The sequence below is a fragment of the Salvelinus fontinalis genome, chromosome 36, assembly GCF_029448725.1.
Source record: "Salvelinus fontinalis isolate EN_2023a chromosome 36, ASM2944872v1, whole genome shotgun sequence".
Classification (NCBI taxonomy): domain Eukaryota; kingdom Metazoa; phylum Chordata; class Actinopteri; order Salmoniformes; family Salmonidae; genus Salvelinus; species Salvelinus fontinalis.
The window spans coordinates 1,357,014-1,382,741 of NC_074700.1; the positions used below are offsets into that span (position 1 = coordinate 1,357,014).

Consider the following 25,728-nt stretch of genomic DNA (forward strand, 5'->3'; position numbering starts at 1 on the left):
TACGTTTTTGGGGTGCTAAAATAAGGTACATTGTACCGACTAAGGCGATGTGCAAAAGTGAGTGAGTTTACGTTAGTTAGTAGAAGAAGAAGAATGAAGCTGCTATAGCGAGCATCCCCCTCTAATGGCAAAAACATGCACAACGTGATTGAGACGTTAACCGGTAGGCTCTGCTGCCGGGTCTTTCTTGCCACGTAAAATATTATTTCACTTTGCAGTCGGTTTTTAACGCATAGTTAAAAACGGGGACATTTCCGGCCGGTAAACGGGGACATTTCCGGCCGGTAAACGGGGACATCTCCAGCCGGTAAACGGGGACGTCTGGTCACCCCAATGTAGGTGTATATTTAGCAGCTGTAGGCGTTAATTATTTGATGTGTCCAAGGACTGCTTGCAGCCGTTTATGTTGGACAGCCTGCAAGCACATTTTCACTCGCTTATTTGACGCGTGTAGGAGTTAACCTAACTTGTGAGCACTTTAATTTAGTGCCTGCACCTGCTTACTTTACACGTGTAGTATTAAAAAGTTTGCGCTTTGACCACGTGCTTTATGACCTAAACGGCGTTCCATATTATTTATAAACATCCAGTGAAATATTGGTCTCATATCGATCTGTGGTTACAAGGTGTGTTAAGTGGTGGTGTCCCATCCTTTCAGGCTGTTGGCCTGAAGTAGAACTAAATAGATTTAAATAGTGTGCCATTTTTTTGTGAGAGTAATGTTAGATGGTAGGGTATTTGTATTATTCTATTTTTTTGTTGTTAGAAATCAAAATTAAGCAAAGTATACGGGAGTTATACTCCAGTCTAGTAGGTGGCCGTAATGCAACAATGTATTGGATGCCAATCGTTGTTAAACCTCACCGAAGAAAATAAGATTTAGCCTAGTTGTAGTTAGTATATTACAGTATTTTCAGTGACATGATTTATGTCTAATGTTAGAGAGCATTGACTGAATTTTCAATGTCTTCACCACAGCGTAGCTGTACTTAGCTTGTTAGCTAGCTGTTGTCAAAGTTTGTGTGACTTCACAGGGTGTCTGGTTGCCTGATCTCACATTACGGACACGCCAAGGTAAACAAATGTGATTGCTAGTCCATTAGCCACTCGCTAGCATGACCGAGTTAGTACATTGTCAGTTGCGTAAACAGCTTGCTACAATAACGTTCTTCAGATAATGCTTGAAATACAATCAACATATCTAATGTGGCTAACTAACGTTATATAACTAACTGTATGTACATTGTCGATGAATTAGCCAGTTAGCTAACGTTAGGTGTGTGAACGTTAGCTATCTGGTCAACCCGGACGCCATAGCCTCCACCCCTTTAGTTTTTAGCACCATTTCTGTTTGGTATTAGCTAGCTAGGAAGATGGGTAACTTACTAGCTATCTAACGTTACTGATTCAATATAACGTTATATTTAAAATCATAGTGGGATTTAGCTAGGTAACCTTACTGTAACGTTTCTGCTTTCGTTTGCTATCTAGCTAGAGACATTAACTGAGCTGCCTACATCAATGTTCTCCACTACAGAAGGAAAGCTTTTTGGTATTATTTACAGGAAATGCAGTGTAACGCAATATAAATTGACGTGACGCTAGCTACATTACTATGTTGTAAATGGGATGTTTCATATGCTTTTAATCTACAGTAGCTAGTAGCTACTAACGTTTGCTTGTTAGCACATTTTTTTAACTGCTTTTGTGATGTAACACTGACCCTTGTCCTTTGGTTAGCTAGAATAAGTAAACACCGTGAAACTAACTTGAACGTTAACGCGATCACTGACATTAAATCAGTACACAGTACAATAAATCAGTCACACCTGATATGATTCTTAGCTAGCTAGCAAGATGGCTTAATATGAAGCCTTATTCATTATTGTCTTTACTTCCCATATGTTATTCACATTAGGTCCCCATTTGCATCTTTAATTTGGGGGATTGTATAATGTCAGAGCCCAAGACCCCCCTCCAACCCCTGCTGGAGACACTTACAAAGGCTGGGTGTTCAAATGGACAAATTACATTACAGGATACCAGTGAAGGTGGTTTGTCCTGAGCAATGGCTTGCTTTCCTACTACATGGAAGATTGGATATAATGCAGCATTTTATCTCCGTGAGACTCCAGATATTGTAGCGCGGTAGATACCTTCACCTGAGAACTCAAAATGGGGCTCGACTATAAGCCCCCCTCCTGGTGCTCTTTGGGTTTCCGAGAGGTAATCGCAAACTAGTCTATAGATTCAACCGTAGGAGTAAAATCAAAGCTCAGTAATGTTATTGGTATCAAACGCACACATGTAGATTATATAGCTTGTGACTTTGGAGACTTCAGCACATTTTGAAAGATGCCTTGTTTTCATGCTTGACAGAACCCAGGCGGAGATGGGGCACACTTGTCGAGGAACTATCAACCTGGCCACGGCAACAATTGCTGTGGACGACGCTTGCAACTTTGTTTTCGCCAATTGGCGGGGCACAGACGTACCATCTGAAGGCCAGCTGTGAGGTGGAGAGGCAGCGTTGAATCACTGCCTTGGAGCTGGCCAAAGCGAAGGCCGCACGAATGCATGCTGAGTCTGGTAAAACGCTGAAGGAGAAAGTCATTGTTCAAGATCTCTTACAGGGGAGAGTTATTGGGATGTAGTGGAAACTGCATGTTTTTAGCTGCTACACTGGACACGTAACTTCTTCTGGTGAAAGCGGTGAGCGACTTTATCAAGTGTTCTTTAGCGGAAGCCGTGGGTCAAATTATTGAAAGTGAAACTGCGAGATTCTCTCATGGAGCCGTATGGCGTATGCCCAGGTTTAATTGAAATGATTTGGAGTGTCTCAGGCTCTGAAATTGTACACATCCAGTGTATCATCCCTGTAAGACTTTTACCTTTTGTTTTGTATGTAATTTAAGTGCCTTAATGTGTTGACCCCAGGAAGAGAAGCTGCTGCCTTGGCACAGGGACTATCCATAATAGATACAAATACCCCATCATAGGATAGGAGTTAGTATAGCACAGTACTTTATATGCTTTATAACAGCCATATTAGTTCTCTTTAAAATGTTATTTATCACTTGCTTCGTAAACAACGGGTGTAGACCAACAGTGAAATGCGTACTTGCGGGTCCTTTTCCAACAATGCAGAGTTTTTTTTGTTTTTTTTTAATAATAAATGTGACATGAGGAATAAATACACTGAACAACAGAGTAAAATAACATGGCTCTATATAGGGGGTAGAAAATAACATGGCTCTATATAGGGAGTAGAAAATAACATGGCTCTATATAGGGAGTAGAAAATAACATGGCTCTCTACAGGGAGTACCAGTACTGAGTCGATGTTCAGGGGTTTGAGGTAATTGAGGTAGCTACAGTGGTTCCTCCTTTAAAAGCTGTGATCTTACGCCGTGGGACTTAGAGGTAATTTGTGGTTTAGTACGGTACTCTGTGTCACCACTTCATTGCTCCATATCAGCGCAAGGGGGAGTTAGAGCACTGATTATGCTTTTGGGTCCTACTGTGTCTCTAACTGACAATGAATGGGAGCAATAAACCTAAATAGAAACTGATAATTGTGCATGACTTCAGTATTACTTACTAAAACTGTTACACTAAGGTTTTTATTTTATTTTGTTAGGATTATTTTTGGTTTTACTGTAGTACTGTAGGCCACTCCCGACTGGTTAAGTTGTACAGCGCCTGAGTGGTGCAACGGTCTAAGACACTGCAGGCTGTGTTGCTACAGATGCTGGTTCAATACCCGTGCTGGCCTCGACTGGGTGACCCATGAGATGATTGTAGGTTTTTCTCCCTCTAAAAACAGACATAAATAATTCTAAATAACAAACTGGCTTTACACCCCATGTTCAGGAATGACCTTTTTCTCTCACATTTTACATTATTTGAGAACGACATCATCTAATATATTTAAGTTGCATTGCACTAATAAGGGCGCTGACTAAGGAAACGTTCCCGCTGTTCTGTTCTTAGTGCCAGTCTGCACGTTCAAACTAAAATAATATAGCTAATAATGGTATCTTTATGGTTTCATTAATAAAATGATAAAAAGACTCTTTCAAAATGCCGATGTTCATTTAGTTATGGATCCATTATTTAGTTATGGTTCCATTTATGGGAATAAATATCACTGAATTACAGAAATATTGGAACAAAGTTGTCTAATGAAGGCAAACAAATTGTTGCTTACTGGAAAATACTCTTTCAAACACAGATGGTCACGGTGTACAGCGCCATTATGACTATTAGCAGGGCTATATTTTGGCCTTTATAAATATTATTTTAAATATTACAATTGCTCCCTGTCGTTTTTTATAAAACAAAATAATCTCCTAAATATCGTTATATATAGCCTTCCCGCTGTGGATGTCTATTTCAGCACTGTTTCACGCTGCTCTGAGACAAGCATGGAGAAACTAAAATGTTCAATAATATTCCATGATATTCTTAAGATAAGTGTTGACTGAAAATAAGCAAGTGATGTCTGCTAAACAATCAAGTTAGGTTTCTCCAGAAATAAATTATTCTAAATACAAACAAATTAGTGAGAATGTCTCACCCCATGTTCAAGAATTGCCTTTTTCTTGAACATGGGGTCAAGAATCCTCAGGATCTCGTCACAGTATCTGTGCATTCAAATTGCCATCCATAAAATTCAATTGTGTTCGTTAACCGTAGCTTATGCCTGCCCACCATAACCCCAATGCCACCATGGGGCACTCTGTTCACAGCATTGGCATCAGCAAACCGCTCACCCACAAGACACCATACACGCTGTCTGCCATCTGCCCGGTACAGTTGAAACGTGAAGAGCACACTTCTCCAGTGTACTAGTGAATATTTGACCACTAAAGTCGGTTATAACGCTGATCTTCAGTCAGGTCAAGACCCTGGTGATGACCATGAGCATGCAGATGCGCTTCCCTGAGAAGGTTTCAGACAGTTTGTGCAGAAATTATTTTGTTGTGCAAACCCACAGTTTCAAACGCTGTCTAAGTGGCTGGTGTCTCGCAGGTAAAGAAGCCAAAGGTGGAGGTCCTGGGCTGGCATGGTTGTGAGGCAGGTTGAACGTACCGCCAAATTCTCAAACAATGTTTGAGGTGGCTTATGGTAGAGAAATGAACACATAATTATCTGTCAACAGCTCTGGTGAACGTTCTTGCTGTCAGCATTCCCATCGCACGCTCCCTGAAAACTTCAGATTTCTGTGAAATTGTGTTGTATGACACTGGCATGTTTTAGTGGCCTTTTTATTGTCCCCAGAAGAAGGTGCACCTGTGTAATCATGCTGTTTAATCAGCTTCTTGATATCCCACACCTGTCAGGTGAATAGATTATCTTGGCAAAGGAGAAATGCTCACTAAAAGGGATCTGAACAAGTTTATACACACAATTTGAGATTATTATTTGTTTTTTTGTGATCTTGATTTTTTGGGGGGGGGGGTCTTTTATTTCCGCTCATGAAATATGGGATCTCCATGTTGCTTTTTTATATTTTTAAGTATAATTAGACCATTCATAAACTTTGGTCATTGTTTTTAAAAGTTTCTTTACTGTCATCAGAATACTTGAGGAAATATGGAGGAGTTTATGTTAAAGCTGCAATAAAGTGCATTCGGGAAAATATATGTTTATTATTATTATCAATTTTTTCATTTGGTAAAATATTCAGAACCCTTCCCTTTTTCCACATTTTTGTTACGTTTACCACCTAATTCTAAAATTGATTAAAATATTTTTGTTCCTCATCGATCTACACACAATACCCCATAATGACAAAGGGAAAACAGGTTTTTAGACATTTTTGCTAATGGATTAAAAATAAAAAAAACAGATGCCTTATTTAGACCTTTTGCTATTTTTTTATTATTTCACTTTTATTTAACCAGGTCTGCTAGTTGAGAACAAGTTCTCATTTACAACTGCGACCTGGCCAAGATAAAACAAAGCAATGCGACACAAACAACACAGAATTACACATGGAATAAACAAGCAGACAGTCAATAACACAATAGAAAACAAGTCTATATACAGTTTGTGCAAATGGCGTGAGGAGGTAAGGCAATAAATAGGCCATAGTCGCGAAGTAATTCCCATTTAGCAAATTAACACACAAGTAGAAATACTGGTGTGCAAAAGAGCAGAAAAGTAAATAAAAACAATATGGGGATGAGGTAGGTAGATTGGGTGGGCTTTTTACAGATGGGCTATGTACAGCTGCAACGATCGGTTAGCTGCTCAGATAGCTAGCTGATGTTTAAAGTTAGTGAGGGAAATATAATTCTCCAGCTTCAGCGATTTTTGCCATTCATTCCAGTCATTGGCAGCAGAGAACTGGAAGGAAAGGCGGCCAAAGGAGGTGTTGGCTTTGGGGATGACCAGTGAGATATACTTGCTGGAGTGCGTGCTACGGGTGGGTGTTGTTATCGTGACCAGTGAGCTGAGATACAGGGTAGCTTTACCTAGCATAGACTTATAGATGACCTGGAGCCAGTGGGTCTGGCGACGAATATGTAGCGAGGGCCAGCCGACTACAGCATACAGGTCGCAGTGGTGGGTGGTATAAGAGGCTTTGGTGACAAAACGGATGGCATTGTGATAGGTTGCATCCAGTTTGCTGAGTAGAGTATTGGAAGCTATTTTGTAAATGACATCGCCGAAGTCAAGGATCGGTAGGATAGTCAGTTTTACGAGGGTGTGTTTGGCGGCGTGAGTGAAAGAGGCTTTGTTGCGAAATAGGAAGCCGATTCTAGATTTAATTTAGGATTGGAGATGTTTAATGTGAGTCTGTAAGGAGAGTTTACAGTCTAGCCAGACACCTAGGTAGTTGTCTACATATTCTAAGTCAGAACCGTCCAGAGTAGTGATGCTAGTCGGGCGGGCAGCGAACGGTTGAAAAGCATGCATTTGGTTTTACTAGCGTTTAAGAGCAGTTGGAGGCAACCGAAGGAGTGTTGTATGGAATTGAAGCTTGTTTGGAAGTTAGTTAACATAGTGTCCAAAGAAGGGCCAGATGTATACAGAATGGTGTCGTCTGCGTGGATCAGGGAATTACCCGCAGCAAGCAACATCGTTGATATATACAGAGAAAAGAGTCGGCCCGAGAATTGAACCCTGTGGTACCCCATAGAGACTGCCAGATGTCCGGACAACGGGCCCTCCAATTTGACACACTGAACTCTGTCTGAGAAGTAGTTGGTGAACCAGGCGAGGCAGTCATTTGAGATACCAAGGCTTTTGAGTCTGCCAATAAGAATGTGGTGATTGACAGAGTCGAAAGCTTTGGCCAGGTCGATGAAGATGGCTGCACAGTACTTTTATCAATGGCGGTTATGATATCGTTTAGTACCTTGAGCGTGGCTGCCGTGCACCCATGACCAGCTCGAAAACCGGATTGCACAGCGGAGAAGGTATGGTGGGATTCGAAATGGTCAGTTATCTGTTTATTAACTTGGCTTTCGAAGACTTTATTAAGGCAGGGCAGGATGGATATAGGTCTATAACAATTTGGGTCTAGAGTGTCACCCCCTTTGAAGAGGGGGATGACCGTGGCAGCTTTCCAATCTTTAGGGATCTCGGATGATACGAGAGGTTGAACAGACTGGTATTAGGGGTTGCAACGGATAATTTTAGAAAGAGAGGGTCCAGATTGTCTAGCCCAGCTGACTTGTACGGGTCAAGGTTTTGCAGCTCTTTCAGAACATCTGCTATTTGGGTGAAGGAGAAGTTGGGGAGGGGAGGCTTGGGAAAGTAGCTGCGGGGGGGGCGGAGCTGTTGGCTGGGGTTGGAGTAGCCAGCAGGAAAGCATGGCCAGCCGTAGAGAAATGCTTATTAAAATTCTCAATTATCGTGAATTTATCGGTGGTGACAGTGTTACCTAGCCTCAGTGCAGTGGGCAGCTGGGAGGAGGTGCTCTTATTCTCCATAGACTTTAGTGTCCCAAAACCTTTTGGAGTTAGAGCTACAGAATGCAAATTTCTGTTTGAAAAAGCTAGCCTTTGCTTTCCTGACTGACTGCGTGTATTATTTCCTGACTTCCCTGAACAGTTGCATATCACGGGAACTTTTCAATGCTAGTGCAGTCCGCCACGGGATGTTTTTTTGCTGGTCGAGGGCAGTCAGGTCTGGAGTGAACCAAGGGCTATATCTGTTTTTAGTTCTACATTTTTTGAAAGGTGCATACTTATTTAAGATGGTAAGTAAATCATTTTTTAAGAACGACCAGGCATCCTCAACTGACGGGATGAGGTCAATATCCTTCCAGGATACCCGGGCCAGGTCAATTAGAAAGGCCTGCTCACGGAAGTGTTTTAGTGAGCGTTTGACAGTGATGGGGAGTGGTCGTTTGACCGTAGAGCCATAGCTCTGCCACAATTCATTCGACCTCCTAGCATGATTTTTGCTCTGACATGCACTGTCAACTGTGGGACCTTATATAGACAGGTGTGTGTCTTTCCAAATCATGTCCAATCAATTACATTTACTACAGATGGTTTCCAATCAAGTTGTAGAAACATCTCAAGGGTGATCAATGGAAACAAGATGCACCTGAGCTCAATTGAGTCTCATAACAAAGGGTCTGAATACCTATGTTAAGGTATTTCAGTCTTTTTATTTTTAATACAATTGCACTCTCCTAAAAAAACTTTTCGCTTTGTCGGAATGGGGTACTGTATGTAGGAAGGGGTCTGATTACTTTCCGATTGCACTTTAAGTATGTAATTGTTGTTTGTTCCCTTTACCTAATATTAGGTTTTGGTTGAAGATCTGATTACATTCAGTATCAAAAATATGCAAAAAATTGTGCATATCAAAGTGGGAAAATACTTTTTCAAAGCACTAACTTGAGCTCTTCCTCCATCTCATTTTCCTCAGATGACTCTGGGGATGACTTCCCTCTAAACTCGCCGCTGGGACAAGTCGGTAGTGCCCAGAGCTTGGAGGTCCAGTCCACTCTCAGGACACTGGGCAGCAAGGTGGACGATCTGAGCACATGCAATGACCTCATCTCTAAACATAGCTCCGCCCTGCAGAGGTCAGTACACTTTCTTCTCCTGATTGGTCAAACAGTTGTGCTCTTGAAGTGATGAGTTTCTCTTCTCTGAGTGTTAGTTGCAATTTTTTTGGTATTTTAGCAATTATTTCAATTTCTTCATGTTTTCTTTAAGAACACTCCTTAGAGAAAGACCTTGAGTTGCATAGTACTGCTTCTTACCTTATTTATTATCCCAAAAAGTGTTATTGTCAACCTCGTGAACGAGAACCGAGAATGTATGTTGAATGTATAACATTATAACATTTATGTGTAACATTTAACACTAGACTCGCCACAGAGGTTGGATGCATCAGGGGATTTTAAGAAATCAAATAACTCTACCATTGTGAAAAAATACACTTATCTATGACACTGACATGGTTTGTTTTTTAATATCACTGACCGTATCCTATTTTGTTATATGAGCTCTTTTAGGAGGACGTGTAATTTATAATGTTTTTTTTCTCCCTCTGCCCCTTCCCGACAGTTGCTTACCCAGGTGATAATACCCCAACAACCTACCAAAACTAATTTCACACTTATAATAGATTGAGAAATTAAATTGAGAAAATGCTAATGGGTGAGAATTTTATCAATTGTCAAATTGTGAATGAAGAGGCCAGTGTGTTTAATTGACACTGGGTAGGCAAGATTTTCTATATACACTACGTGACCAAAAGAATGTGTGCTTGTTGAACATCTCAATCCAAAATCATGGGCATTAATATGGAGTTGGTCCCCCCCCCTTGCTGCTGTAACAGCCTCTACTCTTCTGGTAAGGCTTTCAACTAAATGTTGGTACATTGCTGTGGCGACTTGCTCCCATTCAGCCACGAGGATTAGTGAGGTCTGGCACTGATGTTGGCTGATTAGGCCTGGCTTGCAGTCTGCGCTCCAATTCATCCCAAAGGCATTAGATGGGTTAAGGTCAGGGTTCTGTGCAGGCCAGTCAAGTTCTAACACATCTCAACAAACCAATTATGTATGGACTTTGCTTTGTGCAAGGGGGCATTGTTATGCTGAAACAAAAAAAGGGCCTTCCCCAATCTGTTGCCACAAAGTTGGAAGCACATGTTGAGTTCTGAGAATATGAAATATACTTATTCATGTCACTGAGGGAGAGAGGGTAATGTATAACGTTTACATTATATCAGGTAACCTATTGAAATATTGAGTTCAGGGAAGCGATCACGTGGCAGGCATTGATAAGGGGAGAGAGCCATGGATTAGTGATGAAGGGGGGTCGAGATCAGGTCACTTAAAGGAAGAAATACAAGTTTATTGCCTGTATCACTTAGTGTCCTGCCTAGCAGTATAGGCACAATGTTTGTACAGATGTGTAGGAGGAGACTCGGCCTAGGAGGACGGGTTTAATACCAGTGCTTGTGTGAAAATGTATTTGTCTAATGCAGCTGTATTGATCCTCTAGGAAGAATAAACTTGGTTAAGCTTTCATAGTGTCTGTTGAGTTTTTTACTCTGAGAATTGGAACCTAACACACAGAATGTCATTGTTATTTCCCTTCACTGGAACAAAGGGGCCTAGCTCGAACTATGAAAAACAGCCCCAGACCATTATTCCTCCTCCACAAAACTTTACAGTTGGCACTATGCATTGGGGCAGGTTGCGTTCTCCTGCCATCCGCCAAACCCAGATTTGTCCGTCGTACTGCCAGATGGTGAAGCGTGTCTGATCACTGCAGAGAACTCATTTCCATTGCTGCAAAGTCCAATGGCGGCGAGCTTTACAACACTACAGCCGACACTTGGCATGGTGATCTTAACCTTGTGTGCAACTGTTCGGCCATAGAAACCCATTTCATGAACCTCCCGATTACAAGTTTTGTGCTGACGTTGCTTCCAGAGTCAGTTTGCAACTGAGGACAGGCTATATTTTTTACATGCTTCCGCATTTGGCGGTCCCGTTCTGTCAGCTGGTGTACCACTTTGCGGCAGAGATATTGCTCCTAGATATTTCCACTTTACAATAACAGCACTTACAATTTACCGGGGCAGCTCCAGCAGGGCAGAAATTTGACGGACTGACTTGTTGGAAAGGTGGCATTCTATGACGGTGCTACGTTGAAAGTCACTGAGCTCTTCAGTAAGCCATTCTACTGTCTATGTTTCTCTATGGATATTTCATGGCTGTGTCCTCGATTTTTATACACCTGTTAGCAACAGGTGTATAAATATATTAGTCCACTAATATGAAGGAAGTGTCCGCATACATTTGTGTATATACAGTTGAAGTTGGAAGTTTACAAACACCTTAGCCAAATAAATGTAAACTTTATTTTAAGAATGTGAAATATCAGAAAAGTAGTAGTTATTTATTTCAGCTTTTATTTCTTTCATCACATTCCCAGTGGGTCAGAAGTTTACATGCACTCAATTAGTATTTGGTAGCATTGCCTTTAAATTGTTTAACTTGGGTCAGACATTTCGGGTATTATTCCACAAGCTTCCCACAATAAGTTGGGGGAATTTTGGCCCCCCAAAAATTCTGCAGCATTGAAGTTCCAAGAACACAGAAGCTTCCATCATTCTTAAATGGAAGAAGTTTGGAACCAAAGTTTGAAACCAAAAGGCACTCGCACATCTGAGCTATCTTTTTTGCAGGTGGATGGTAACAGTTTAATAAAAGGAGGGAATCCACACACTGCTCTTGATGGTATCACTGCTCTTTAATTAGCTTTACGTATCGGCCTCACGGCCTTCGGCAGAGCTATTGAGTTTTCAATTAGCACCCTTATGTAGACCTTGCCCCACCCACAGCCGTTCCACGCATCGAATGGGGTTGGATTCGAGGGAAATCAAGTGCTTCCAAATATAACAATATGCATTTCATAAATATTCAAATAAAGTGTGTACATAAAACGTATTAAACACGTCTGTAAAACCACAATGAGGACATCGACCTACCAAGCAAGTTTTCATAAATCATTGGGTACAGCGCAAGAAAAACGTCAGAGTAATCTGAAATAGGGGCATAATTCATGTTCAAATTTACATAACATACATAGGCATTTCATCATTAAGACCTTTAGGAAATAATGTCTGGAGGATGAAAATCCGCTCAGAGTATTATTAATGTCATGATATCTTAACTTTCTCTATGCCACAAAATCTAAAAAGTAGAAATGTCATGTTTAAGGTCATTTAAAATGTACTGTGACTGGATAATCCCTGTCATTTCTCCTAATTGAACTTTTATGTTTTATGATTCTCTGTTTGAGAGAACGAGAGGTTTTACCTACATAGCACAGCCCACATGGACATTTAATAATGTAGATAACATGGGTGGTGGAGCACGTAATAATGTCATTTATTTGGAACCGTTTTCCTGTATGTGGGTGGCAGAAATATTCACCCATCGTATTGTTGCACTATGTGCAACCTCTGCATATTTAGCTACCATTTGGAAGAGGGCGTAAAAGAGCCTGGCTGATTTCCTTTGTGGCTGGCAGTTGGCATGGACCAATTTATTGCGTAAATTGCGAACTCTACTATATAAAATAAGTGGTGGATTTTTAAATTCAGCTGACAAAGCTGGGTCAGATGATAAACATGCCAGTGTTTCTTGACAGCATCTCCCACTTTTCGCGACTTCAAAGTATATGTGGTTGTGAACATTAGTCTTCTTAGCTCTAGTGGGTATTTTTTTATAACATTTAATCTCGTGTTTTCCCCAATGCCAAATTCAGAGCTTCATCCACACATTGTGGAGAATAGCTTGTTTTTAGAAACCTATTGCTCATCTCCGCTGCTTTTTCTAGATAGTCCTCTGTGGAGTGGCATATACGACGCAGTCTGAAAAACTGGCTTCTTGGAAGTCCTCTTTTTAATGGCTCAGCGTGGAAGCTGTCCCCCTGTAATAGACTATTTATGTCTTTCTTTTCTATACAGAGTTGTAAACAGGGTTCCATTTGATTTCTCAATCCACATATTGTGTTAATGAGCACATTCAATAGTGAATTTGAGATTGGGGTCAATGCATGTAATAATGCCATAAAGTCTGACAGGTCTTCTCCCGTTCCTCCCCATATGCCCAAAAATTGTCTCAATATATCGATACCACTTCAGGACTTTATTCAAAAATTGATTTTAGTTTTCATTATTAACAAAACGTTCTTCAAAAAGACCCACATAAAGGTTAGCATAGCTCGAAGCGAATGTGGTGCACATCGATGTTCCATTCGTTTGGAGGTAGTATTCATCATCAAACCTGAAATAGTTATACGTCAAAACATAGCCAGCCAGTTCTAGAATAAAGGTTGGTGGATATTCATTAGTATCTCTGTCTCCCAAATAGTGTGCTAGTGCTGCCAGCAGACATACAAATCATTAAAATCCAGACGGAAAATATTTACACAAGAAGCCACCTAATATCACACAGTCAAACTCTTCAGTCATTTAGTAAAATCACCATTCTGCGATTTCTCACCGTTTTAAACATCGCACAGTGTTTCAACAAGGGCTCTTTACGTCATCGTTTTTATCTGAGCAAGTCAACGCCCACATTTTTTTCTAAAGTAATCTAGTATCATTTCATTTCAACCCGATAAACAAAAAATAAAACTGTTACCAATCTTCATGTTAAACTACTTTTACAAATAAAAAAAAAAGGCGGGAAGAACAAAACACTGGTACAAGAACAAAACACTGGGGAATGCTGGTATATAAACTCAACATCTAAAGTGACCAAAATACAGTCTTCTGTTAAACCTGTTATTGGTGAGATCTTGTTTATGAAGTATATAGTCTTTCACATATGATGGCAATGCTTGCACAAGAGTTTTAATAAAAGAGTCTTCCGAAGTTCGACAATGGATCTAACGTTGAGCCCATTCCTGCCACCACTGGTCTGCCTGGATGTGCCTTGTTGTGTTTTAGGTTTGTGTCATTTCAGCAAAATGTAGAGGCATGGACGTATGTCACATTTGCAGCAAAGATATTCATATTCAGGTTTTGAGATAAGGTTATTTAATAGGGCTTGCTCCAGATTAGAGCATATATCCCTTTGGAACACGTGTGTGGATCAACACTCAGTTTTCTATAGAAACGTTAATTACTGAGTTGTCTCTGAATCTCTTTGTATTTTTCATAGTCTAAAACCATCACAGCACCCCCGTTGTCTGCAGATTTAATAACCAAAGATTAACCTTTCATTAGTTCATTTCGTTCCTGTTCTTCTGTTCTAGTGAGATTCTTCTGAATGTGGTTTGTTTGTCTTGTATATACTGACATGGCTTCTTGTTCGACTTGTTGTCCCAGACCTGCTGTTTTCAACTCTTAATGATCGGCTATGAAAAGCCAACTGAAATTTATTCCTGATTATTATTTGACCATGCTTGTCATTTATGAACATTTTGAAAATCTTGGCTCTCTCTAATTTTCTCCTTCTCTCTTTCTCTCGGAGGACCTGAGCCCTAGGACCATACGTCGGGACTACCGGCCGTGGTGACTCCTTGCTGCCCCCAGTCCGCCTGGCCTTGCTGCTATTCCAGTTTCAACTCTTCTGCCTGCGGTTATGGAACCCCTACCTGTCCCAGACCTGCTGTTTTCAACTCTTAATGATCGGCTATGAAAAGCCAACTGAGATTTATTCCTGATTATTATTTGACCATGCTTGTCATTTATGAACATTTTGAAAATCTTGGCATAGTTCTGTTATAATCTCCACCCGGCACAGCCAGAAGAGGACTGGCCACCCCTCATAGCCTGGTTCCTCTCTAGGTTTCTTCCTAGGTTTTGGCCTTTCTAGGGAGTTTTTCCTAGCCACCGTGCTTCTACACCTGCATTCTAGCTGTTTGGGGTTTTAGGCTGGGTTTCTGTACAGCACTTCGAGATATTATCTGATGTACGAAGGGCTATATAAAATAAAATTGATTGATTGATTGATTGACTAACCTACAATAGGTATTAATTGAGGAGTTGTTAACCATAGGACAGAATTAGCTTTTGGGCTTAAAATGGGTACCAGTTCTTTGTTGGGTTTCTAGGTCTGAAACAGTGTTTTGAGAGAACACGTCCTTAAATGTAATCTTGCAAAATTATTTAAAGAGATCTACTTTAATTTCAAATGGATTGTCTGTACATGTTCAGTGGTTGCTCCACTAAAAGTTTTGCGATTATGATGCGGGACTTAGAGGTAATTTGTGGTTTAGCACGTTACCCATGCGTCACCACTTCATTGCTCCAGACCAGCGCAAGGGGGAGTTAGAGCACTGATTATGCTTTTGGGTCCTACTGTGTCTCTAACTGACAATGAATGGGCGACATAAACCTAAATTGAAACTGATAATTGTGCACGACTTCAGTATTACTTACTAAAACTGTTGTTACACTAAAGTTTTTATTTTATTTTGTTAGGATTATTTATATAAAAGCCCGTTGGATATTCTCACAGATATATAATTAACCCTGTTATTAGCAGGATAATATATATTGGTCATATTGTTCATGACTCCTGAGTGGCGCACAATGGGATTGCCTTGCAGGTCTCCAGCTGTATCCACTGAAAGCTGGAAGGTTCGCGGCACGAGGGCAGGGGACACGGGATGGGCTGCAGAGCCGCGCACAGAAGACCGACCTAGCCCATGGGGAAGGGAGGAGGGGGAGTGGGGGGTGTACCCCAGCACACGGCAACACTTTAAGGGGCATTGCACTAATACTGGTGCTGACTAGGGAAATGTTCCCGATGTTCTGTTCTTAGAGCCAGTCTGCACGTTCAAACTAAAACAATGTAACTAATAATGGCATCTCTATGCTTTCGTTAATAAAATAATGATAAAAATACTCTTTCAAAATGACGATGTTGATTTAGTTATGGATCCATAACGAATTACTATGGGAATAAATATCACTAAATTACAGAAATATCCTCTATGTAATTGTTGAGTAATGTGCTGTTAAAAAATGGTGTAGGTCTCATTTATTTAAAGAGCATATTGAAGTTAGAAGCAATAGCCTACAACTATTTTAGCATCGTTCCGCGCTGCTCTGAGACAAGCATGGGGACTGGTCTTGATAAATCAATGAGATTTTATTTTGACTGAATCTCCGTTTGAGTATTGGTTAGACTACAATTAGAAAATTAAGGTGTAGAAATGTTATGCTCTTAGTGTAACCTTTATTGAACTAGGTAAGTCAGTTAAGAACAAATTCTTATTTACAAGGACAGCCTACTCTTTCCTCCCCGTCGGGAAATGAACCTGGGTCTCCCGCGTGCCCGCACGACACAAGGAGTCTTTAGCTAAATAGCCCAGTACTGTACTGCAGACCGTCACAATGTACAGCACCATGTTTTCAGTTCCATCCTACCGGAAACCCGGATGGTTTTTGGTTTTTCTTAGAATAGAAACACCATAATATTAATCAAATTAACCCCAAACTCTAAAAGTAATTGGAAAGGTAGATACAAATTATTTGTGACATTGTGGTTACAATAAAGAATGTAAACAAGATGCTGTGGTTTTATTTACAATAGTGATGGACAGCTGGTGGCATTTTGACAACAGGTTTTCAAACACTTGTAGCCCGATTAGCAGGACAAAATACTGTTTATAGCCCGGCTACTGTAGGTGTGAACATCCCCTACTTGCAATGGGCCAGCCCACGGACAGCCGTTGACGACCCGACCAGAGGCTTATGGAGGTGGGCCAGTGGAATGAGGCCAACGCAGAGAAACAGAGGCTGGAGGAGAAGCAGCGTAGTGTCCGCCGTGAGAGGGAACGGGAGGCCGCCAGCCAGCGTACCGCCAGCGAGACAGAGGAAGGTAACTGAGAAAAGGCTTTTCCTCAAGTCCCTTCATTTTCCATCGGTCTCAATCGGAATAAGTGTTATACTGTAAGACTTGAAAATGAAGGCCACTTTCGTGACCCTTTTTCTTCTCCCACAAGCTGTCGATGAGGACTCTTTTACTGACCCTTCTCTGAAAAGCAAGTATCCCTCTTTTGCCTGTTTTCTGTGCTTCTCTGTCTGTTTTTGTCTCTCACACTTTCAACATCGTTTCAATTAAACAAGTTTCTTGGAAGCAGTTTAAGGTCACTTTATAAATCAGCTTCTCTTTTTCACAGGTCCAATACACTAAATATCCCATTCATTTTTTAATCAGGCACTCACCAAGATAACTACACGGCGCAGTGGTTTAAACGCTGCGAGGACCCCGCCATAGGTGAATTCACTCACATTTATAAGGGAGGCTAAGGAGAAAGGCAGCTGGGAGTCCTGTCCCGAAATATACTGACCTCATAATGGCTGTCTTTGACTAGAAAGTTTCCCCGGATGTAACCTACTTCATTGGACCCTACCAATGAACAGCTACACTCCTCCCCTTGAGTGGATGTTTCACTCCACTGGCTCTCTGTTCTAAGAGATCTAGATGCGGCAGTCTGATCCAATGGGTGAATGGGGTATTCCTAAGACTTGGTTCCATTTGAGTCCCTAGCCCCTCTTTCCTCAGCTTCTACCCTGTCAGTGTTTACAGATCTGAAGGGTATCCTAGGTGAAGGCAATATGGCGGAAACCTCACTCCTTCTACAAAAGGGCTAGGTGGAGCCTTCATCACACTGTGTACTCCTTCACATTTGCAAAAAGTCATATGGTGTGAGGAAAAGGGACATGAAACTGAAATGGAACTGGGCATAAGTTTTCAATAAAAGTAATCTCTGTCTTTGGCATTAGTGGCGTGAGCCCAGAGCAGATGAGGTTAGATAACAGTTACACCTCTACCTACCATATTGTGCCGATAGCGCTCTCTGAAGCTATATACTAATTTTCCTCTCTTCATCAAGAGCCTTGTGGTTGGGGGTAAACTTTTTTTTTATTAAATGGAATGAAACTCGGTTAATATAATTAGTCATTGAAACAGTGATTGGTGGCCTTCAAGAAGTTGGAGAAGGTTTCTCATTTTAAGTTCTGTTGATTAGTGTATTTAACAAATGAACTAAAGGTTTCGGGGTGTCTGCTAGTATGATTGTATGTGTTCATCCATCGGAAGCTTTATGAAACGCATCGTTGTGCCGTACTGCCATCATGCAGAATCAACACAAATCAACAAGTGGGTGCCCAGAATACTGTATGTCCCTTCTCTTAAATAGTAATTATTGTACTGTATCGGTTTTCTTACCCGGGCCTTGTCTTTCTCATAATCTATGGTCATGGAAATGATGAGATGGTGAAATTAACTTTTTCATAGGGGTGCTCTTGGGTTGAAGTTGTTAGAAGTAGACCTCTTGTCTGGTTCTTGGCTGGCTCTCTTAGTGTCCTTTTCTGTCATCCCTGCTCTCATCTCCAATGAGTGGACACACAGATAATATAAAATTTCTTTAAAAACAAATCAGCAGAACATAATCAAATCCACTGAACGACAAACCCATTATCCCTTTGCGAAGAAAATGCATATTTCAAGAAAAATTTCAATTGAAGTTTAATTTAACCGAGTAAAAATTAATAGCATTACTTAAAAGCATTTTCGCAGTTTAGGAACAATGGTTTCTACCCACAGTATGTGTTTGATGGGAAATAATAGTAGCCGTGAGCTACACATGGTATTCGCAGTTGCTAAAAATAGTTATGGTAAATGCTTAGTGTGTATTTGTGTAGTTAAGCGAGCAAGTCTGACATCAAGGGGAAATCAATTCTGAGGTGAAAAACTGTCACTTAACTGTATTCATTTCTGTTCTGAAGAGTACATATGCAAGTGTTTGACACCAAAAAATATGGGATTTACTTTGTTTCATAACAATGTTGTTTAAGTGTACTTAAAATGAAGACTTTAAAACCATTGCAAATAACTATGATTTTATATATGTATAGAAAATGGATTACTATATAGTAATGATGATAATGGTATGGTTGTTTTATTTGGTTTTGGTGTTGTTTTTTTTTCTGAAGCGGAATGTCTTCATTTTCATGAAAGGTAGATCCCTTTCAAAACAGTAATCATCATGTGTGTGAAAGGACATATGACACTATTGTTTTTAAGATAAACCAATCTGTCTAAAGCAATTACTATCAGAATGTCAAACAGGTTGCTGTCATACTTTTGTCCCTCATTTATTTAGTTCTATTTGGAATATTTTTCACTGTTATTAATTGGACAACAAAAAAGGAAGGTTGGTTGCCAAATAATTTCAATAGAAAATAATATATCTGTCTTGTTTAGTGCAAGCTGTGTGACATTGATGGAGATTACTTAAGATTTTGACAATGAAATAAAAAAAGTTACGTGAAATCATTTGTGTGCATCTGGATATATTTTTTTGCCATTTGGATCAAGCTTGATCTTAATATACCTGGTCCCTCAGTCTCAATCTCTCTCAGGGTGTAGCCCCGCCCTTTTGTTTGTTTCACAGCGTTTCAACTGATGGGTGTTGTGCTAGTTGCATTAAAACCATTTGCAGTTATTATGAGGAAGACAGCGAATGTTGGTACTGTTCAAATGGGTTGCATGCTGGGATGTGTGATGTCAGTCATCTATGCTCATACACTAATGATTGTTTGGGTTGTATTCCTCACGCTATTTTTCAAGTCTCTCCGATTACAACTGACCTGAGAATCGGATATCCCCCCTTCCATGGTCTGGTGGTTGGCAAAAAAGCTATTTGTTTCTATTTAATTTTATTGAACATGATTATAGTAATTAACTTGATTTGTACGTCTTTTTAATTCAAGTCACTGTCCAGAACCTTTCAAAACAACACTTGATTGAGACACCATTTATTTAGAGGTGTGTAGCCTTTGCAAAGATAAGTTATCACTAAAACAATTTAATTCTTCAGAATGAACTGTGTATGACTATTCTCTATTAATTCTTATTTTACAGGCTCACACCTCTGTCTTTATATTTAAATGACATGTTATGATAAGGCTAGCCATCTCTCCCGACGTGTACTATACAGTATGTAATTCTGGCCTCTGTCAATGCCAATGGAGCAGATTTGCTTTGAGCCAACATTTGAAAGGGCTGACTGGAACCTACCATCCTATACATTGTACAGTGTGTGAGACCCTGCTTGGCGAGGGGCTTTGGAGCAGGCTGACTGGACAGAGCCGTTGGGACCGAGGCTGTGTGAAAGGAAGGGTGGAGTTTCCACATCGCATTGAGTACACACTGCTGTCTGCATCACTGTGCAGTACCGCCAGTCAACTGGAGAGGAGTGTCATAGAAGGGGGGGGGTTGCACAACAGCATACAGGCCGGCACAGGCTACATTACTATTGAGAGGGAGGGATGAGAATGCTGAATCAGTGAAACTGCATGAAAGCCTGGGAGAGGGTGAACCGCAGGAGAGAGGGAAGGGAGAGATAGCCGCAAGGGTAAGAAGTGTGATATATCCTTAAAAAAAAGAGTAGTTAAATGTATCGTTGTGAAGGACAAATCTAAACGCAGGTTTACCTTGCATCTAAGGTTTCAATATCTGTAAATCTCAATCAAGGTCCAGACATTCAGTTCATTTCAAACCATTCAGTGAAGGTGTGTTTGGTGATTTTGTTATAGGCGAAAGTTCAAAGGTTAAACGTTCACGGTGAGCTTGAGGTGGCCGTACACCTTGCTGCAGACCAGGAAAGGAAGCCAAGGTAAGAATTTGACAACATGATTTCTTATGGATTTCTGCAGCAATGGTGTTTACTGGTATTGTTTACCTCCTCTCTGTCAGCAACCGGAAGTCTTTCATACCTCCAATTAGAGAATGGATGAGAGCTGGGAATTACAACTAGAAGTCACTATGGGGTGTGGGTACAATATGCGTCAAGGCAGCCACGTTTTTTTTTTAACTCGTCATACTGTTAACGCTAAGCTAGTGAGCTACTATATCAAGAGACAGAATGCTAGTACAGGTGACATTTCTACGTGTGTGATACTGTTAAAATGACATACTGTTATGCTGTAACTCGGATTGCCATCCCATAGATGGAAGGAAGGGAGGTGGTGTTGCCGACTGTGTCCCGCGTTGCACTGTGTGGTGGTACCCATGGCAACGAGCTGTCAGGAGTGTACCTGGTGAGAGAGCGGCTGAAGAAGAAGGTGGAAGAGGAAGACCACTTCTCCGTGGTGACCGTGATGTCCAACCCGCGTGCCGTCCAGCAGTGTCGGAGATACACAGAGACAGACCTGAACCGCTGCTTCACCCATGCCACCCTTAGGTCTGATGATGATGATTATGATGATAAAGTATAAGGGAGAAGGTATGGTGGTGATGATAGTGATTATGAGTTAATGTAGTAGAAAAGAGACATGATGATGATGACATTTATGTCAAAAGGTATCATGTTGTTGATCATGATGATGGTCTAGGGGTCTTATGTTGGTAATGGTGAAAGTAAGGATGGAGATGGTGAGAATGAGCGGGATAAAGAGCATGATGATGAAGTCGGAGACAAAAGTTGTATTAGTGATGGTGGTAATGACCATCCATTCATCCTTCTCTCTCTCCCTCTTAGTGGGCCTGTGACAGACAAAACCCCCTATGAGATAGTCCGGTCCCAGGAGCTGAACACCCTGCTAGGTCCTAAAGGTAGTCCAGAGGCCATGGACCTGGTGTGTGACCTCCACAACACTACCGCTAACATGGGCCTGTGCCTCATCGCCTACTCCGACTGCGACTGGATCTCTCTTCACATCTACAGATACCTGCAGGCAAGACAAAACGATCCTCACAGAGACTCATTATTTTGGATACATTTTCTCATTAGAGTAGATCTGCGCTGATTGAATATATGGGATAGTTCAATTCTTAAAGATCAATATGGATGAAGGAAAGTTAACGAGGTATACAATGATTTTTTAGATTTTCAATTAATTTAGGATCTCAGTAGGGTAGAAAATGAGGTTGGACTTAACTAGTCTGCTTCCAACAAGTTGGAATGATCTTTGAATAGTAGCCTAAATTATGCTAAGAACTTTGAACAAGATATATTTTGAGGATACACACAATCATGGTGGAAAAAAGATCTGAGATGCCTATGAATTTTACCCACATTGTTATCTTGAGATGATTTCTGTCAGGTTACCACTGGGGTATTGACAATTTATTTTGTTTTCCAGAGACAAATGTCTGACATACCTGTGAGGTTCATTCACTTCGACCTTCCCCTCAATGAAGCATATTCCCTCGATTCGGTAGGCAAACATGGCTTTGGTGAGTTAGTAGGGAGGTGGGCTTCTTTACTACCAGTACATTTTTCAGTTTCTTTGCCATGGTAGTCAAACATGCTTAGTAGTCTGATGATGCACATCTCTGCATTTAGATTTTGTTCATACTTTTAAAATGGAACCTTCTTTTCCATTTTTAACGGTGCTTAGTTGATTGAGTTTGTTTTGACAATTTAAAAAACACATATACAGCCAGTACATACTGTACATAAACAAATATATATCAAGGATAACATAATAAAGTCAGTCACGTATTTCCATCACAATGGAAATACGTGACTGACTTTATTGTGCTATCCTTAGTATATATTTGTTTATGTGTCTCTCCAGAGAAAGATTAAGGCAGGAATTGTAAAACGAATGTTGCAACACATGCTATAATTGCATACGATGTATTGAAATCATACTATGTCATATGTGTATTTGAAATGCAATTCATGTACATGTGTCTTTTTTCCTCTGCAGCGATTGAGATTGGTCCTCAGGCCCATGGAGTAGTCAGGTCCAATATTTTATCCACAATGCAAGAAGGGGTCCAGCACATGCTAGATTGGGTCCACCTCTTTAACTCAGGTACATGGCTTACAGAATCCTTTCCAACATTCAATTCAGCACTGCTTTCAGATTGAAATAGTTCACTGTCCCACATGCTTGCATTGTAAACCCTCATTCAGATTCATCCCACAGAGCTTTCTCTCCCCCTCTTTCTCTCCCCCTCTCGCTGTCTCTCTCTTTCACAGGTACCCAGTTTGAAGGAGGAAAAGTGGATGTGTACACCATGGTGAAAAATGTGGACTACCCAAGAGAATTTGAGACCCACGGTATTACAGCCGCCATTCATCCTCAACTCCAGGTATACAATGCCCTTGAAACATGAACAACTGGACACTCACTCAGTATGGGATGCACAATGGTTCCTTGCTAAGTAACAGCAAAGCAATCTCTGGGTCAGGATTTGGTATAGCCACACTCCTCCACTCTTTAACTCCTCTGTCTCTCTCTCCCCCCTCTCTCTCAGGATCGGGACTTCTGCCTCCTCCGCCCCAATGACCCTGTGTTCCAGACTTTTTCTGGAGAGACACTAAAGTACAAAGGGACTGAGCCACTCTATCCATTCTTCATTAACGAATGTGCGTACTATGAGAAGGGCATAGCTCTCTCCCTTGCAAGACAAAGGAGTGTGGGGATACCATCCATCCGATCGGAGAGAGAAGGAGAACAGGGAAAGAGGAAGAGTTCAGCAGAAGAAATGGAGGAGGAAGAAGAAATTAAAGGGGAAATGGAGGAGGAGGGCTATCAGAAGCTAATGGAATATGGAGAGGAGAGTGATTCACTAAATGGACAATACAACTGAGAGCTCATTTCAAGTTATTGATATGAATAGTGGATAAAAATAAATACAAATATGTAAAATGAGACACGTTGATCAAATGTAATGAACTTCAAATAATAATAAAAAATCCTTTATTGAAATGACAGCATTTGCTGATAAATGCTTATACACACACACCTCACCTTGTGAGGATAACAGCACTGAGCCTTTTTCTAAAATGTTTTATGATTTGGAGAACACATTGGGAGGGTTCTTATACTATTCCTCCATACAGACTCCTTCCAGATCCTTGATATCCTTCCTCTGCGCTGATGGACTGCCGTTTTCAATTCAAGCCACAGGTTTTCAACGGATTTCAAGTCTGGAGACTGAGATGGCCATTGCAAAATGTTGATTTGTGGCCAATTAACCCCACTGACATGAAAATATAATTATTAAGCCAGACACCAGTGGTGGGTTTGTTATCATAATGAGAATTCATAAGCAGAAAAGAACCCTATACCTACTGAAAAATATGGTGGTGAATCTTTGATGCTATGAGGCTCCATTGCTTCCACTGGTCCTGAGGCCCTTGTTTAGGTCAACGGCATCATGAACTTGGCACCAATAGACATGGCAGCTCTGCTTCTAGCTCCTAAGCAACTTTGCAGTATTTTTTTGTGTGTACTTTCTTACATCTCTAGCCTAGAGCGTTTTCTGTGTTATTACATACAGCCGGAAATAACTTTTAGATATCAGAGCGTCGGTAACTCACCAGAATTCCGACCAGAAAAACGACTTTGCCGAATTGGATCCTTTGTTCGTACCCCCCAAGGCAATTGAACTTATCCCAGAGGCTGGTCCAAGACGCCGCTGGAGGAGCAGAGGTATTCGGAGTGGACTTCTAGTCCTACTCAGGAGGTGCACACCATCCACTGCTTCTGAGTATATTACTTGCTAAAGTTCAGTCCCTGGACAATATAGTAGACGAGCTCGGGGGGAGGACTTCCTTCCTGAGAGACATCAGGGACTGTAACATACTCTGTTCCACCGAATCATGGCGCTCTCCGGATATACTGTCCCCGTCCATACAGCCAGCTGGGTTCTCAGTACATCCCGCAGGCAGGAATAAAGAACTCTCCAGGAAGAAGGAAGGCGGAGGTGTATGTTTCATGATTAACTACTCATGGTGTGGCGTACAGGAACTCAAGTCCTTTTGTTCACCTGACCTAGAATACCTCACAATCAAATGCCGACTGCATTAACTCCTGTGCAAAGGTCTATTCAACGCTGGTCTGACCAATCGGAAGCCATGTTCAAGATTATTTTGATCACGCGGACTGGGATATGTTCCCGGGTTGCCTCTAAGAATAACATTGACATATACACTGACACAGTGACTAAGTCCATTAGGAAGTGTATAGGAGATGTTGTTCGCAACATGACCATTTAAACCTACCCAAAACAAAAACCGTGAATAGATGGCAGCATTTGTACAAAACTGAAAGGGCAAAACACCACATTTAACCACGGCAAGGTGACTGGGAATATGGTCGAATACAAATAGTGCAGTTTTGCCCTCCGTAAGGCGATCAAACAGTACATAGTAAAAGTGGAGTCGCAATTCAATGGCTCAGACACGAGACATATGTGGCAGGGACTCCAGACAATCGTGGATTACAAAGGGAAAACCAGCCACGTCGTGGACACCGACGTCTTGCTCCCAGACAAGCTAAACACCTCTTAAGAATAACACAGAGCCACTGACGTGGGCCGCTCTCGAGGACTGTGGGCTCTTGTTCTCCATGGCAGACGAAAGACATTTAACCCTCTCAAGACTGACGGCCCAGGCGGCATCCTAGCCGTGTCCTCTGTGCATGCTAGAGTGTTTATGGACATTTTCAATCTCTCCTTATCCCAGTCTACTCGCACCACCTGCTTCAAGATGTCCACCATTGTTCCTGTACCCAAGAAAGCAAAGGTAACTGAACTAAATTACTATAGCCCTGTAGCACTCACTTCTGTCATCACACTGCCCTATCCCATCTGGACAAGAGGAATACCTATGTAAGAATGCTGTTCATTGACTACAGCTCATTCTTCAATACCATAGTACCCTTACCCTCTGAGCTCATCATTAAGTTTGGGGCACTGGGTCTAAACCCCACCCTGTGAAACTGGGTACTGGACTTCTTGACGGG

The 25,728-nt window shown here is 41.2% G+C and overlaps 1 protein-coding gene across 8 annotated transcripts; it reads left to right on the forward strand.

Annotated features, from left to right (window-relative positions):
- Positions 1 to 235: 235 nt before the first annotated feature.
- LOC129835032 (N-acyl-aromatic-L-amino acid amidohydrolase (carboxylate-forming) B-like) lies at positions 236 to 23,691 on the forward strand. Of its 8 annotated transcripts, none has more exons than XM_055900364.1 (12): positions 545 to 626; positions 1,035 to 1,074; positions 2,380 to 2,589; positions 8,896 to 9,055; positions 14,477 to 20,378; positions 20,560 to 20,639; positions 20,974 to 21,206; positions 21,504 to 21,699; positions 22,108 to 22,201; positions 22,681 to 22,788; positions 22,956 to 23,068; positions 23,234 to 23,691. In XM_055900364.1, exons 7-12 carry the CDS (start codon positions 20,974 to 20,976, stop codon positions 23,567 to 23,569), a joined length of 1,080 nt encoding a protein of 359 aa, XP_055756339.1. In that variant the 5' UTR covers positions 545 to 626; positions 1,035 to 1,074; positions 2,380 to 2,589; positions 8,896 to 9,055; positions 14,477 to 20,378; positions 20,560 to 20,639; the 3' UTR covers positions 23,570 to 23,691. The 8 variants fall into 8 exon arrangements, with proteins under 8 accessions (XP_055756340.1, XP_055756339.1, XP_055756342.1 ...); XM_055900362.1 differs by lacking the exon at positions 545 to 626 and having other exon boundaries at positions 984 to 1,074; positions 14,477 to 16,834; positions 16,959 to 20,378; XM_055900365.1 differs by lacking the exons at positions 545 to 626; positions 1,035 to 1,074 and adding an exon at positions 236 to 335.
- Positions 23,692 to 25,728: the final 2,037 nt, after the last annotated feature.

Coding starts and splice junctions, on each gene's coding strand:
- LOC129835032 (XM_055900365.1), top strand. CDS start 20,974: ATGGAAGGAAGGGAGGTGGTGTTGCCGACTGTGTCCCGCGTTGCACTG. Junction 21,207..21,503: donor TTCACCCATGCCACCCTTAG/GTCTGATGATGA, acceptor TCTCCCTCTTAG/TGGGCCTGTGACAGACAAAA. Junction 22,789..22,955: donor GGTCCACCTCTTTAACTCAG/GTACATGGCTTA, acceptor TCTCTTTCACAG/GTACCCAGTTTGAAGGAGGA.